At 45.4% G+C, this 13,352-nt stretch overlaps 1 protein-coding gene across 9 annotated transcripts in view; it reads left to right on the forward strand.

Moving 5' to 3' along the window:
- ZKSCAN5 (zinc finger with KRAB and SCAN domains 5) overlaps positions 1 to 13,352 on the forward strand; it is a 48,650-nt gene that overhangs the window by 23,677 nt on the left and 11,621 nt on the right. For 7 of the 9 annotated variants that reach the window (XM_074390434.1, XM_010344760.2, XM_074390429.1 and 4 more), the window contains one exon: positions 4,729 to 7,747. In XM_074390434.1, the coding sequence (XP_074246535.1) occupies positions 4,729 to 5,870 (1,142 nt within the window). In that variant the 3' untranslated portion in view covers positions 5,871 to 7,747. Of the gene's footprint in view, positions 1 to 4,728; positions 7,748 to 13,352 lie in introns of those variants that run through there. The other 2 variants (XM_074390430.1, XR_012515296.1) reach the window with 2 other exon arrangements.

Genomic DNA, 13,352 nt, shown 5'->3' on the forward strand with positions numbered 1-13,352 from the left:
TCTTTCTCACTTATTTTTTGAGGTGGAGTCTCGCTCTGTTGCCCAGGCTGGAGGGCAGTGGCGTGATCTCAGTTCACCGCAACCTCTGCCTCCTGAGTAGCCAGGATTACAGGTGCCCACCACCATGCCTGGCTAATTTTTGTATTTTTAGTAGAGACAGGGCTTCACCATCTTAGCCACACTGGTCTATGAACTCCTGACCTTGTGTTTCGCCTACCTTGGCCTCCCAAAGTGCTGGGATTACAGGTATGAGCCACTGTGCCGGGCCCATTTTTTTATTTTATTCTATTTTTATTTTTATTTTTTAAAGACGGGGTTTCACCATGTTGGTCAGGCTGGTCTTGAACTCCTGACCTCAGGTTATCCACCCACCTTGGCCTCCAAAGTGCTTGGATTACAGGCGTGGGCCACCGCGCCTGGCCTTTTTTTTTTTTTTTTATTGGAGTCTCTGTCTCCCAGGCTGGAGCACAGTGGCATGATCTTGGCTGACTGTAACCTCCGCCTCCCAGGTTGAGGTGATTCTCCTGCCTCAGCCTCCTGAGTAGCTGGGACTATAGGTGCCTGCCACCATGCCTGGCTAATTTTTTTTGTATTTTTATTAGAGACGGGGTTTCACCATGTTAGCCAGGATGGTCTCGATCTTCTGACCTTGTAATCTGCCTGCCTCAGCCTCCCAAAGTGCTAGGATTACAGGTGTGAGCCACCGCACCTGGTGCTTTTTTAAAAAATCTGCTTTGGGGCCGGGTGCGGTGGCTCAAGCCTGTAATCCCAGCACTTTGGGAGGCCGAGGCGGGTGGATCACGAGGTCAAGAGATCGAGACCATCCTGGTCAACATGGTGAAACCCCGTCTCTACTAAAAATACAAAAAATTAGCTGAGCATGGTGGCGTGTGCCTGTAATCCCAGCTACTCAGGAGGCTGAGGCAGAAGAATTGCCTGAACCCAGGAGGCGGAGGTTGCGGTGAGCCGAGATCGTGCCATTGCACTCCAGCCTGGGTAACAAGAGTGAAACTCTGCCTCAAAAAAAAAAAAAAAAAAAATCTGCTTTGATTATTTACAGCCACGCTGAATCTTCCATCATGGCATAGAAATCACTAAAGTATCTTTAATGTTCTGGGTTGAGCTGAGCTATCCTCTCAGCTAGTGTTTTCCCATTCTACTTGATGACTGCCTCATTTGGGAAATCCACCAGTAGTGCTTTGGACTTGAAAAGCAATTGCTTTAAAATGGTTATCTTTTATACCTTCCCTGCAATTGTTTCTATAGTTAGTTTCCCAGTGAATACTCAACTGCCTCCCCCATTTTCTGTTTTTTTGTTTTGTTTTGTTTTTTGGGGTTGTTTTGAGACAGGGTCTCTGTCACAAAGACTGAAGTGAAGTAATGGGATCTCAGCTCGCTGTAGCCTCCATTTCCTGGGCTGAACTAATCCTCCCATCTCAGCTTCCTGTATAGCTGGGCCTACAAGCGCGCACCACCACAGCCAGCTAATTTTTGTATTTTTTGTAGAGATGGGGTCTGGCTATGTTGTCTAGGCTGATCTTGAACGTCTGTGCTTAAGCGATCCTCTTGCTTGGGCCTCCCCAAGTGCTAGGGTTGCATGCATGAGCCATCATGCCCAGCCCTTCCTCATTTTTCTGGATTAAAGGGGGAATACTTGTTTTGCACATCCAGCCATATTATTGAGAGTCTCTTTTGCTAGTTGCACAGGATCTGTAGTGAACAGAACAGAGATACAGTCCATGCCCTCATGGAACTCATGGTCTGTTGTGGGTAGCAGATATTAAAGGTGATGAGCAGTCCTGAAGGAGAAGCGTGATGTCTGGAGGGAGGAAAACTGAGGCTAGAGTCTTGGCTAAGGGTGAAGAGGGCAGTGATTGCCGTATCACCCACCCTCTTGACAGTGCTTTTTGTCGGCTCATTTTGCCTTTTTTCCTGGTTCCTAGTCAGACATCCCCTGACTCCATACCCTCTTCATCATTCTTTGCTCCCATTCTTTCAATTTTTGTCAGTTCTTACCATCCAGTTTTTTTGTTTTTGTTTTTGTTTTTGTTTTTGTTTTGAGATGGAGTCTCATTCTGTCAAGTAGGCTGGAGTGCAGTGGCACCAATCTCAGCTCACTGCAGCCTCTACTTCCTGGGTTCAGGTGATTCTTCTACCTTAGCCTCCCAAGTAGCTGGGATTACAGGCGCCTGACACCATGCCCAGCTAATATTTTTGTATTTTTAGTAGAGACAGGTTTTTACTGTGTTGGCCAGGCCGGTCTTGAACTCCGGACCTCAGGTGATCCGCCCACCTCAGCCTCCTGAAGTGCTGGGATTACAGGGGTGAGCAACCACACCCAGCCCTGTTGTGTATTTGTTCTGCTTCGTTCTGTTGGCCTAACTCACGTTGGTGTAATCATGAGCCTCCCCCGCACATTTCCTATATTCCCTTCCTTTTCAGAATTCCTTTGTTTCCTTCCTACGTAATAAAAATGTTAAACTTAACCTCTATTATTGCTTAACCTCAATCATTCTCACCACCCATCTAGGTAAGCCTCCTCTCCCCCTTTCTTTTTTTTTTGAGATAGAGTCTTATTCTGTCACCCGCCAGGCTGGGTGTGCAGTGGCGCGATCTTGGCTCACTGCAACCTCTGCCTCCTGGACGGATTCAAGCAATTCTCCTGCTTCAGCCTCCCAAGTAGCTAGGACTACATGCTTATGCCACTACATGCAGCTAATTTTTTGTATTTTAGTAGAGTCGGGATTTCACCATGTTGGCCAGGATTTCACCATGGTCTTGATCTGACCTCATGATCTGTCCACCTTGGCCTCCCAAAGTGCTAGGATTACAGGTATCAGCCACTGTACCCAACCCGTAAGCCTCTTTTTTGCCTTGTCCTTTTTTTAAAAAATGTTATTTTTAAAATTTCAATAGCTTTTGCGGTACAAGTGCTTTTGGTTACATGGATGAATTATATAGTGGTGAAGTCTGAGATTTTACTGCACTCATCACCCAAGTAGTGTACGTTGTACTCAATATATAGTTTTTTTGTTCATCACCCCCCTCCTTCCATCTCCCTTTCTGAGTCTATTGTCCATTATACCACTCTATGCCTTTGTGTACCCATAGCTTAGCTCCCATTTATAAGTGAGAACATGCAGTATTTGGTTTTCTGTTTCTGAGTTACTTCACTTAGAATAATGGCTTCCAGCTTCATCCAAGTTGCAACAGAAGACATTATTTAATTGTTTTTGTGGCTGAGTAGTATTCCGTGTCATATATACCACTTCTTCCTCCTCCTCCTCCTCCTCCTCCTCCTTCTCCTTCTTCTCTTCTTCTCTTCTTCTTCTTCTTCCTTCTTCTTTCTTCTTTCTTCTTTTTTTTTGAGACAAGATCTTGCTCTGTTGCCCTGGCTAGAGTGCAGTGGTATGATCTCGGCTAACTGTAACCCCTACCTCCTGACTTCAAGTGATTCTCTTGCCTCACCCTCTCAAGTAGCTGGGACTACAGGTGCCTACCACCATGCCTGTCTAATTTTTTATTTTTAGCAGAGACAAGTTTTCACCATGTTGGTCAGGCTGGTCTCAAACTCCTGACCTCAGGCGATCCACCTGCCTTGGCCTCCCAAAGTGCTGGGATTACAGGTGTGAGTCACCACACCCAGCCTGCTACATTTTCTTTATCAACTGATTGGCCAATGGGCATTTAGATTGATTCCATATTTTTGCAGTTGTGAATTGTGCTGCAAAAGACGTATGTGTGCAGTCTTTTTGGTATATTGACTTCTTTTCCTTTGTGTAGATATACTCAGTGGTGGAATTACTGGATCAAATGGCAGATCTACTTCAGGTTCTTAAAATCTCCATACTGCTATCCATTGAAGTTGTACTAATTTCCTTCCCACCAGCAGTGTGTAAGCATTCCCTTTTCACCACATCCATGCCAACATCTATTGTTTTTTGATTTCTTAATAATGGCCATTCTTCCAGGAGTAAGGCAGTATCTCATAGTGGCTTTAATTTGCACCTCCCTGATGGTTAGTGATGTTGAACATTTTTTTCCATATGTTTGTTGGTCATTTGTATATATTCTTTTGAGAAATGTTTCTTCATCTCATTTGTCTACTTTTTGATGGGATTTGTTTTTTCTTGTTGATTTGTTTGAGTTACTTGTAGATTCTGGATATTAGTCCTTTGTCTGATGCATAGTTTGCAGATATATTTTGCCATCCTGTAGATGTGTCTTGCTCTTTTCATTGGAAATTTCCAAAAGTTTGTTGTTTACATCCTGTTGGCATCAAGTACACACACGCATCCACCTCTGTTACTCCTGTTACATCATAGTTTCATCTGATGATCACTTTTTCTGAATTTATTTTTCCTCTATAAAAGAACTAATGGGCCAGGCACAGTGGCTTCTACCTGTAATCCCAGCACTTTGGGAGGCCAGGGCAGCCATATCACCCAAGGTCAGGAGTTAGAGATTAGCCTGGCCAATATGGTGAAACCCCATCTCTGCCAAACATACACAAATTAGCTGGATGTGGTTATGCATACCTCTAGTCCCAGCTGCTAGGGGGGCTGAGGCAGGAGAATTGCTTGAACTCAAGAGGCAGAGATTGCAGTGAGCCGAGATTGTGCCACTGCACTCCAGCCTGGGCAACAGTGCAAGACTCAATGTCAAAAAAGAACCCAAAAAGAACTATGACACTTGCATTTGCTCTTTATTTATTTATTTTTTTTTTAGGCAGTGACAAAAGAAGTAAGAATGCAAAATTAAGTGTTAAGAAGAAAATTTCAGAATTTTCAGAAGCAGACATGGATCTGTCAGGAAAAACCCAAAGAAACATTTTTCAAGGTCAAGATTTTGGGGAAGGCTGTGAGCTCCAAGGCAAGCTGGATAGAAAGCAGGGAATTCCCATGAAAGAGATACTAGGACAACCCTCTTCAAAGAGGACGAACTGCAGTGCAGTCTCATATGCCCACAAGAAATCCTCCACTGGAGAGAGACCACATAAATGTAACGAGTGTGGGAAAAGCTTCATTCAGAGCGCACATCTTATTCAACATCAAAGAATACACACTGGGGAGAAACCATTCAGGTGTGAGGAATGTGGGAAAAGCTACAACCAACGTGTGCACCTAACTCAGCATCAGCGCGTCCACACAGGTGAGAAGCCCTACACCTGTCCTTTGTGTGGGAAAGCCTTCAGAGTGAGGTCCCACCTTGTTCAGCATCAGAGCGTGCACAGTGGGGAGAGACCCTTCAAGTGTAATGAATGTGGGAAAGGCTTTGGAAGGCGTTCCCACCTGGCTGGACATCTGCGACTCCATTCCCGAGAGAAATCCCATCAGTGTCGTGAATGTGGAGAAATCTTTTTTCAATATGTTAGCCTGATTGAACATCAGGTGCTCCACATGGGTCAGAAAAATGAAAAAAGTGGCATCTGTGAGGAAGCATATAGTTGGAACTTGACAATGATTGAAGACAAGAAGATTGAGTTACAAGAGCAGCCTTATAAGTGTGATATCTGCGGAAAAGCCTTTGGTTACAGTTCAGACCTCATTCAACATTATAGAACTCATACTGCAGAGAAGCCCTATAAATGTGATATATGTAGAGAAAATGTTGGCCAGTGTTCCCACACCAAACAACATCAAAAAATCTACTCCAGCACAAAGTCCCATCAATGTAATGAATGTGGCAGAGGCTTCACTCTGAAATCACATCTTAATCAACATCAGAGAATCCATACTGGTGAGAAACCTTTTCAATGTAAAGAATGTGGAATGAATTTCAGCTGGAGTTGTAGTCTCTTTAAACATCTGAGAAGCCATGAGAGGACAGATCCCTTAAATACCTTAAGTGTACAGGGGTCTCTGTTGTAGAATAGCTTTTACTCAGTTTTAGAGAAGCCTTCCTGGAGGGAAACCATACTCTATAATGAACAAAGTAACAACTTCAAGCATTTTTCCAGTGTAACCATCAAACATACAGATTGAAACCCTTTAGTTAGAACTCAGCCTTTAGGAACATTGGAGACCCCACAATAATAGATATCTGTTCACGTTCCCGACTGAGAAATGCTTAGTTAGCATCTTCATACTTGGGAATCTAGACAAGAAGAGAATCCATGGACATGGTCGAGGAAGGAAAGACTTTGGATTACATTCAGTCTTCACTTGAACTCAAAACTGACACTAGGGACATCCTCATGAGTTCAGTAGAAATAAGCTTCATTTGTAGCTTCTGCTTTGTTTGATGGCCTATCTATTCAGGGAAGCACACAGTGAAAGAATTCTTCAGCATGATGTCTGTTTTGGTACCTCATCACTGAACCTTTTCTAGAAATTGTTATTCCAACCACTAGAATATCCCAGTCACTATTCCCACTTTGAGCATTAGCCCCTTGGAAAAGACAGATTTAAAGTATCTCTATCTTGGCAAAATTGGGGTTCAGGGGCTGGATGGTATGTGTTTCTGCTGCCTTATTTGATCTATAACTTCTCTGAAACACTCTACCTTGTTTTTGGTTTGATTCTACTGGCATCAAGGTTTAGCCAGTAGAAGGAAGAGTTCAACTTGTCAGTTCAGAAGAAACTCTGCTGGTCAGTCACATCTTAAGGCGAAGGGAGAGGGACCTTAGGGGAACAGAGAAGACAGTCAAAACTGTGGACTATTTTATCTTATATCACCCACAGGGCAACTACACCCATAGAAGGAATTGGACCAAAGTGAATTAAGAGTTCTGGTCCTGGCCAGGGACCATGGCTCATGCCTGTAATCCCAGCACTTTGGAAAGCTGAGGCGGGCGGATCACGAGGTCAGGAGTTCAAGACTTGCCTGGCAAACACGGTAAATCCCCATCTTTACTAAAAAATAAAAAAATAAAAATTAGCTGGGCGTGGTGGCATGCACCTGTAATCCTAGCTACTTGGGAGGCTGAGGGAAGAGAATTGCTTGAACCCAGGTGATGGAGGGTGTGGTGAGCTGAGATCACACCATTGCATTCCAGCCTGGGCAATAGAGCAAGACTCTGTTAAAAAAAAAAAAAAAAAAATAGAGTCCTGGCCCCAGCAGTATGTGTGCTGACTGCTAGGTACCCCAGAAATAGGCCTCTCCTGTAGAGTGGTGATATAGTATGAGTTTCAATTTGCATTGCAGTTAGGATTGAAAGTAATCAGTCATGAACATGCAGGCGTGAGGTCCCCGTAGCCCTGCCTTGCAGGAAGGTCTGGGTGGGATTTTTGAGTGAGAAAGAGAATGACATGCATGAGAAAGCTCCCCTGAGCCCATTTGCTAGGGAGAGGGAGTGAGTGCTGTTGGACGCTGCTGAGGCCCTGCTTCTGCTGACTTGCCTGGCTTACAATAAATGCCCAGTAAACATTTGTTGACCATATGTGTCATACACTATGGTGCCCTGTCCAGACCCCTCTGTCAAGCTGGGACCCCATCCCCAGCTGCTCTGGGTTTGGGCCACAAGTGCTCACAGCTATGCTTCTCCAGAAACTGAAGAATCACCCTCGGGTGGTGGGAGCCATCTCACCCAAGAGTCACCTCTCTCCACACCCCAATGCCTAGTTCATTTGACTAAAGCATGGAAAACTCCAGGGTGCTATGACTGCTCTGGCACCCATGGATCAGGCCAAGCTAGACTTTATCTAAGCCTACATCCATGCTCAGCTCTCTCCCTTCTTTATCCTGCTTCATTCCTTCCCTCAGTGGCATTTCCGAATAAATACGCTGTCAATCACGTGGCTCTGAATCCCTGTCTCAGGCTCTACTTTAGAGAACCTGATCTAAGACATTTGTTGCCACAAGTGGTCCTAGGAAGCTGCTTTGAGAGAGGATTGTAGAGTTGGTCACTCACCAAGAGGGAGTGAGGACCCCCATCACTTAATTCTCCCTGGCATGTAGTACCTGTCCAGTCACTAAGTCATTTGCTTGTGGGGAACTGGGATGGGATACAGGTGGAAAGGGATGTATTGACTTGCAGAGGTTTGGGACAAACAGGAAAATCAGATTATGGAATTGGGTGGCTCCTGCTGAAAGTCACTGACTCCTTGAAGAGAAGTAACAGGGCAAATAAGCAATTTAATGCCAGGTGTGTGTCAGAGGACCTTCTTGGTAGCTTTTTAAATTTTTTATAGACAGGGTCTTGTTCTGCTGCCCAGGCTGGAGTGCAGTGGTGCAATCAAGGGTTGACTGCAAGGCCAGGCGCGGTGACTCAAGCCTGTAATCCCAGCACTTTGGGAGGCCGAGGCGGGTGGATCATGAGGTCAAGAGATCAAGACCATCCTGGTCAACATGGTAAAACCCCGTCTCTTCTAAAAATACAAAAAAATTAGCTGGGCATGGTGGTGCGTGCCTGTAATCCCAGCTACTCGGGAGGCTGAGGCAGGAGAATTGCCTGAACCCAGGAGGTGGACGTTGCGGTGAGCCGAGATTGCGCCATTGCACTCCAGCCTGGGTAACGAGCAAAACTCCGTCTCAGAAAAAAAAAAAATGTTGACTGCAGCCTCGACCTCCCAGGCTTAAGTGATCTACCCACCTCAGCCTCCTGAGTAGCTGGGATTACAGGCACGCGCCACCATGTCCAGCTAATTTTTTGTATTTTTAGTAGGGACGGGGTTTCACCATGTTGACCAGGATGGTCTCGATCTCGTGACCTCGTGATCCACCCGCCTCAGCCTAGTTTTAAAAACAAAACAAAACAAAAAAACCCCACATTTTTGGAGAGATGGTTATCTCCCTATGCTGCCCAAAATGGCTTTAAACTCCTGGGCTCAAGTGATCCTCCAGCCTCGGTCTCCCAAAGTGTTGGGATTACAGGCGTGAGCTACGGCTTCTGGCCTTGGAGTGATTCTTGAAATCTTAGAAGAGTCAGTGACTCACATTAAATGAAGTAGAGATGACAAAACCATGTGGACTTAACAAAGGGATCCAAAGATTCATACATGCACAAACTAGGATGGAACTAGATAAGACCAAACAACGCACCTTCAGTTATGTTCCTCAGGAGGGTCTGGAGAGCATTCTATTTACCAAGGTTACAACGAATGCCCTCACTGGGGGGCCATGAGCATCACTGAGAAGCTTGGTAGTGGCTATCCTCATTTGCAGGGGCTGGTTATTAATTACATTAACAGTCACCCCAGATCATTCACATTGCAGCCAGATGTGTAGCTGTGGGCATGTGATCATGGAGACCATTGGTCCTAAGGTGTGTGTGTGTGTGTGTGTGTATGTATGTATGTGTATATGTGTATATATATATATATATATATATATATATATATATATATATATATAAAGAGTTGTTTTGAGACAGGGTCTTGCTCTGTCACCCAGGCTGGAGTGCAGTGGCATTGTTACCACTCACTGCAGCCTCAGCTTCCTGGGTGCCAGTGATCCTCCCACCTCAGCCTCCCAAGTAGCTGGGACCAGGCATGTGCCAGCATGCCTGGTTCGTTTTTGTATTTTTGCTAGAGACTGGGTTTCTCTATGTTTCCCAGACTGGTCTTGAACTCCTTAGCTCAAGTAATCCACCCGTCTGAACCTCCCAAAGTGCTGGGATTATAGACATGGGCCACTGGACCAGGCTATTTATTTTCTAGTTTAGGTAGAGATGGGGTCTCACTATTTTGCCCAGGCTGGTCTTGAACTCCTGAGATCAAGGAATACTCCAGTCTCTGCCTCCTAAAAATGCTGGGATTACAGGCATGAGCCATCATGCTTGGTTCATACACTCTTTAAACCAACAACCATTAAAAGGTGCTGTCTTTAATAGGCAGAATAAGGCTGGCCACTGTGACTCATACCTGTAATCCCAGCATCTTGAGAGGCCAGGGCAGGATTGTTTGAGCCCAGGATTTCAAGATCAGTCTGGGCAACATAGTGAGATCCTTCCTAATCTACCAGTGCCCCACCATCTACAAAAAACAAATTAGTTGGGTGTGATGTAACACATCTGGTCCCAGTTACTTGGGAAGCTGAGGTGGGAGGATCACTTGAGCTCAGGAATTCAAGGCTGTAGTGAGCTATGATTGCACCACTGCACTCCAGCCTGAGCAACAGAGCAAGATCCTGTCTCAGAAAATAAATAAATGAAGTAATGGGATGGTGTTTCAGAATTCTTCTGCAGCATTGTGCCAGTCTCCTTAAAACATTGGGGTGGGCCGGGCACAGTGGCTCATGCCTGTAATCCCAGCACTTTGGGAGGCTGAGGTGGGCAAATCATGAGTTCAGGAGTTCAGGACCAGCCTGACCAACATGGTGACTCTCCATCCCAACTAAAAATACAAAAAAAATAGCTGAGTGTGGTGGTGGGTGCCTGTAATCCCAGGTAATCAGGAGGGTGAGGTGGGAGGATCACTTGAAACTGGCAGGCGGAGGTTGCAGTGAGTTGAGATCGTACCACTGCACTCCAACCTGGGCGACAAGTAAGACGCCATCTTAAAAAAAAAAAGGAAAAGTAAAACATTGGGGTGAAGCTGAAAGCAAAGACTTTCAACAATAATTTTTGTCTCCTTAAAAATGAAGTCCTAGCCGGGCGCGGTGGCTCAAGCCTGTAATCCCAGCACTTTGGGAGGCCGAGGCGGGTGGATCACGAGGTCAAGAGATCGAGACCAGCCTGGTCAACATGGTGAAACCCCGTCTCTACTAAAAATACAAAAAATTAGCTGGGCATGGTGGTGTGTGCCTGTAATCCCAGCTACTCAGGAGGCTGAGGCAGGAGAATTGCCTGAACCCAGGAGGCGGAGATTGCGGTGAGCCGAGATCGTGCCATTGCACTCCAGCCTGGGTTAACAAGAGCGAAACTCCATCTCAAAAAAAAAAAAAAAAAAATTAAGTCCTGCTTCAACTTTGGCTTGAAGCCAAACTATGCCTCTCCTTACGTATAAATGCATGTTTTGTATAAATTCATAGTGGCCATCCCTTATCAGGATACTAGCCACTTTTTGACAACTCTTTCAGATCTGTTTGGTGTGATTAGATAGATGCAAATTATAAGTGGTCATAAGCTGTGTTCTCTTCCACCCTCCAAAAGGAATTAAGTCCCAACCCCTAGTATCTCAGAATATGCCCTTATTGGAGACAGAAGCATAGCAGATATAATTACTTAAGATGAGGTCGTTTTTTTGTTTGGGGCAAAGTCTTCTTCTGTCGCCAGGCTGGAGTGCAGTGATGCAATCTCGGCTCACTGCAACCTCCACCTTTGGAGTTCAAGCAATTCCCCTGCCTTAATCTCCTGAGTAGCTGGGACTACAGGCATGCGCCACCATGCCTGGCTAAGTTTTTTTTTATATTTTAGTAGAGACGGGGTTTCACCATGTTGACCAGGATGGTCTCAATCTCCTGACCTCATGATCTGCCCACCTCAGCCTCCCAAAGTGCTGGGATTATAGACATGAGCCACTGCACCTGGCCCTAAGACAAGGTTTTACTGGAATGAGATGGGTCCCATTACTTATGTCTTTATGAGAAGCTGACTGTGTGGATACAGGCATACAGGAGAAAAGGCCACGTGATGGCAAGGGCAGAGACGGGTTATGCGGCTGCAAGCAAAGGAATGCCAAAGATCACCAGTAAACCACCAGAAGCTTGAAGAGCCAAGCTTTCCCTTGCAAGTTTCGGAGGAGTACAGACGTGCTGAAACCTTAGTTTCTGACTTCTAAACTCCAGTACGGAGAGACAATATATACATATTTTTTATTTTTTGAGACAGAGTTTTACTTCTGTTGCCCAGGCTGGAGTGCAATGGCATGATCTCAAATCACCATAACCTCTGCCTCCTGGGTTCAAGCAATTCTCCTGCCTCAGCCTCCCAAGTAGCTGGGATTACAGCTATGTGTCACTATGCCTGGCTAATTTTGTATTTTTAGTAGAGATGGGGGTTTCTCCATGTTGGTCAGGCTGGTCTTGAACTCCAAACCTCAGGTGATCTGCCCACCTCAGCCTCTCAAAGTGCTGGGATTAAAGGCGTGAGCCACTGCACCTAGCCACATTTTTATTGTTTTAAACCACCAGTTTGTGGTACTTTGTTACAGCAGACCTGGAAAATGAATGCACAAGTGTATTCTCTTTTCTGAATATTAGCATATTAAATATTTTTTGTTTTTGAGACAGAGTCTCCCTTTTTTTGCCCAGGCTGGAGTGCAGTTGATGCTGTCTTGGCTCACTGCAATCTCCGCCTCCTGAGTTCAAGCAATATTCTTGCCTCGGCCTGCCGAGTAGCTTGGATTACAGATGCCCATCACAGTGCCCAGCTAATTTTTGTATTTTTAGTAGAGATGGGTTTTCACCATGTTGGCCAGGCTGGTCACAAACACACACCTTTGGAGTGGTGGTTTCTCTCCTTTGCTGGGTAGAGTTGCTTATGATCAAGGAAATCTAGTTGTGTGTGTGTGTGTGTGTGTGTGTGTGTGTGTGTTTAAACAGGGTCTTTTCTGTTGCCCAGGCTGAAGTGCAGTGGCACAATTACAGGTCACTGCAGCATTGAACCTCTGGGCTCAAGCAATCCTCTTGTCTCAGCCTCCTGAGTAGCTGGGACTATGGGTGCATCACCAAGCATGGCTAATTAAAAAATTTTTTTGGCGAGGTGCGGTGGCTCAAGCTGTAATCCCAGCACTTTGGGAGGCCGAGGCGGGTGGATCACGAGGTCAAGGGATCGAGACCATCCTGGTCAACATGGTGAAACCCCATTTCTACTAAAAATCCAAAAAATGAGCTGGGCATGGTGGCACATGCCTGTAATCCCAGCTACTCAGGAGGCTGAGGCAGGAGAATTGCCTGAGCCCAGGAGGTGGAGGTTGCGGTGAGCCGAGATCACGCCATTGCACTCCAGCCTGGGTAACAAGAGCGAAACGCCGCCTCAAAAAAAAAAAAAAAATTTTTTTTTGTAGAATTGACATCTTGCTGTGTTGTCCAGGCTGGTCTTGAACTCCTGGCCTTAAGTGATCCTCCCATTTTGACCTAAAAAAGTACTGGAATTACATGTGACAGCCACCGCCACCAGCAGAATTTTTTTTTTTTTTTTTTAAGAATTCTCTGTCTTGTCATTCTTGAGATGTGGGTTTTCTGGCACCTTAAAAGGTGAGGGCCCCACCAAATCTCTTCTCCCATGCATAACACTCATAAGGCTTATCTCTCAGGTAGATTCTATAATGTAAAATTAAGCTAATGCTGTGGCCCAAACTTTCCCACCTCTGGGATTTACAGGTCTTCTGTTCTGTCTACCACAAATGTCATGCTGAGACTGGAAGTCTTTTCACACCCATTGCACTGTAGGGTCTCTCCTCAGGTGGATTCTCTAGAGCTTGACCTGAAGCATTTCCCACACTTGCTGTAAGGGTGGAATTGCTCTTCAG

This window comes from Saimiri boliviensis, chromosome 20 (assembly GCF_048565385.1).
Source record: "Saimiri boliviensis isolate mSaiBol1 chromosome 20, mSaiBol1.pri, whole genome shotgun sequence".
NCBI lineage: Eukaryota > Metazoa > Chordata > Mammalia > Primates > Cebidae > Saimiri > Saimiri boliviensis.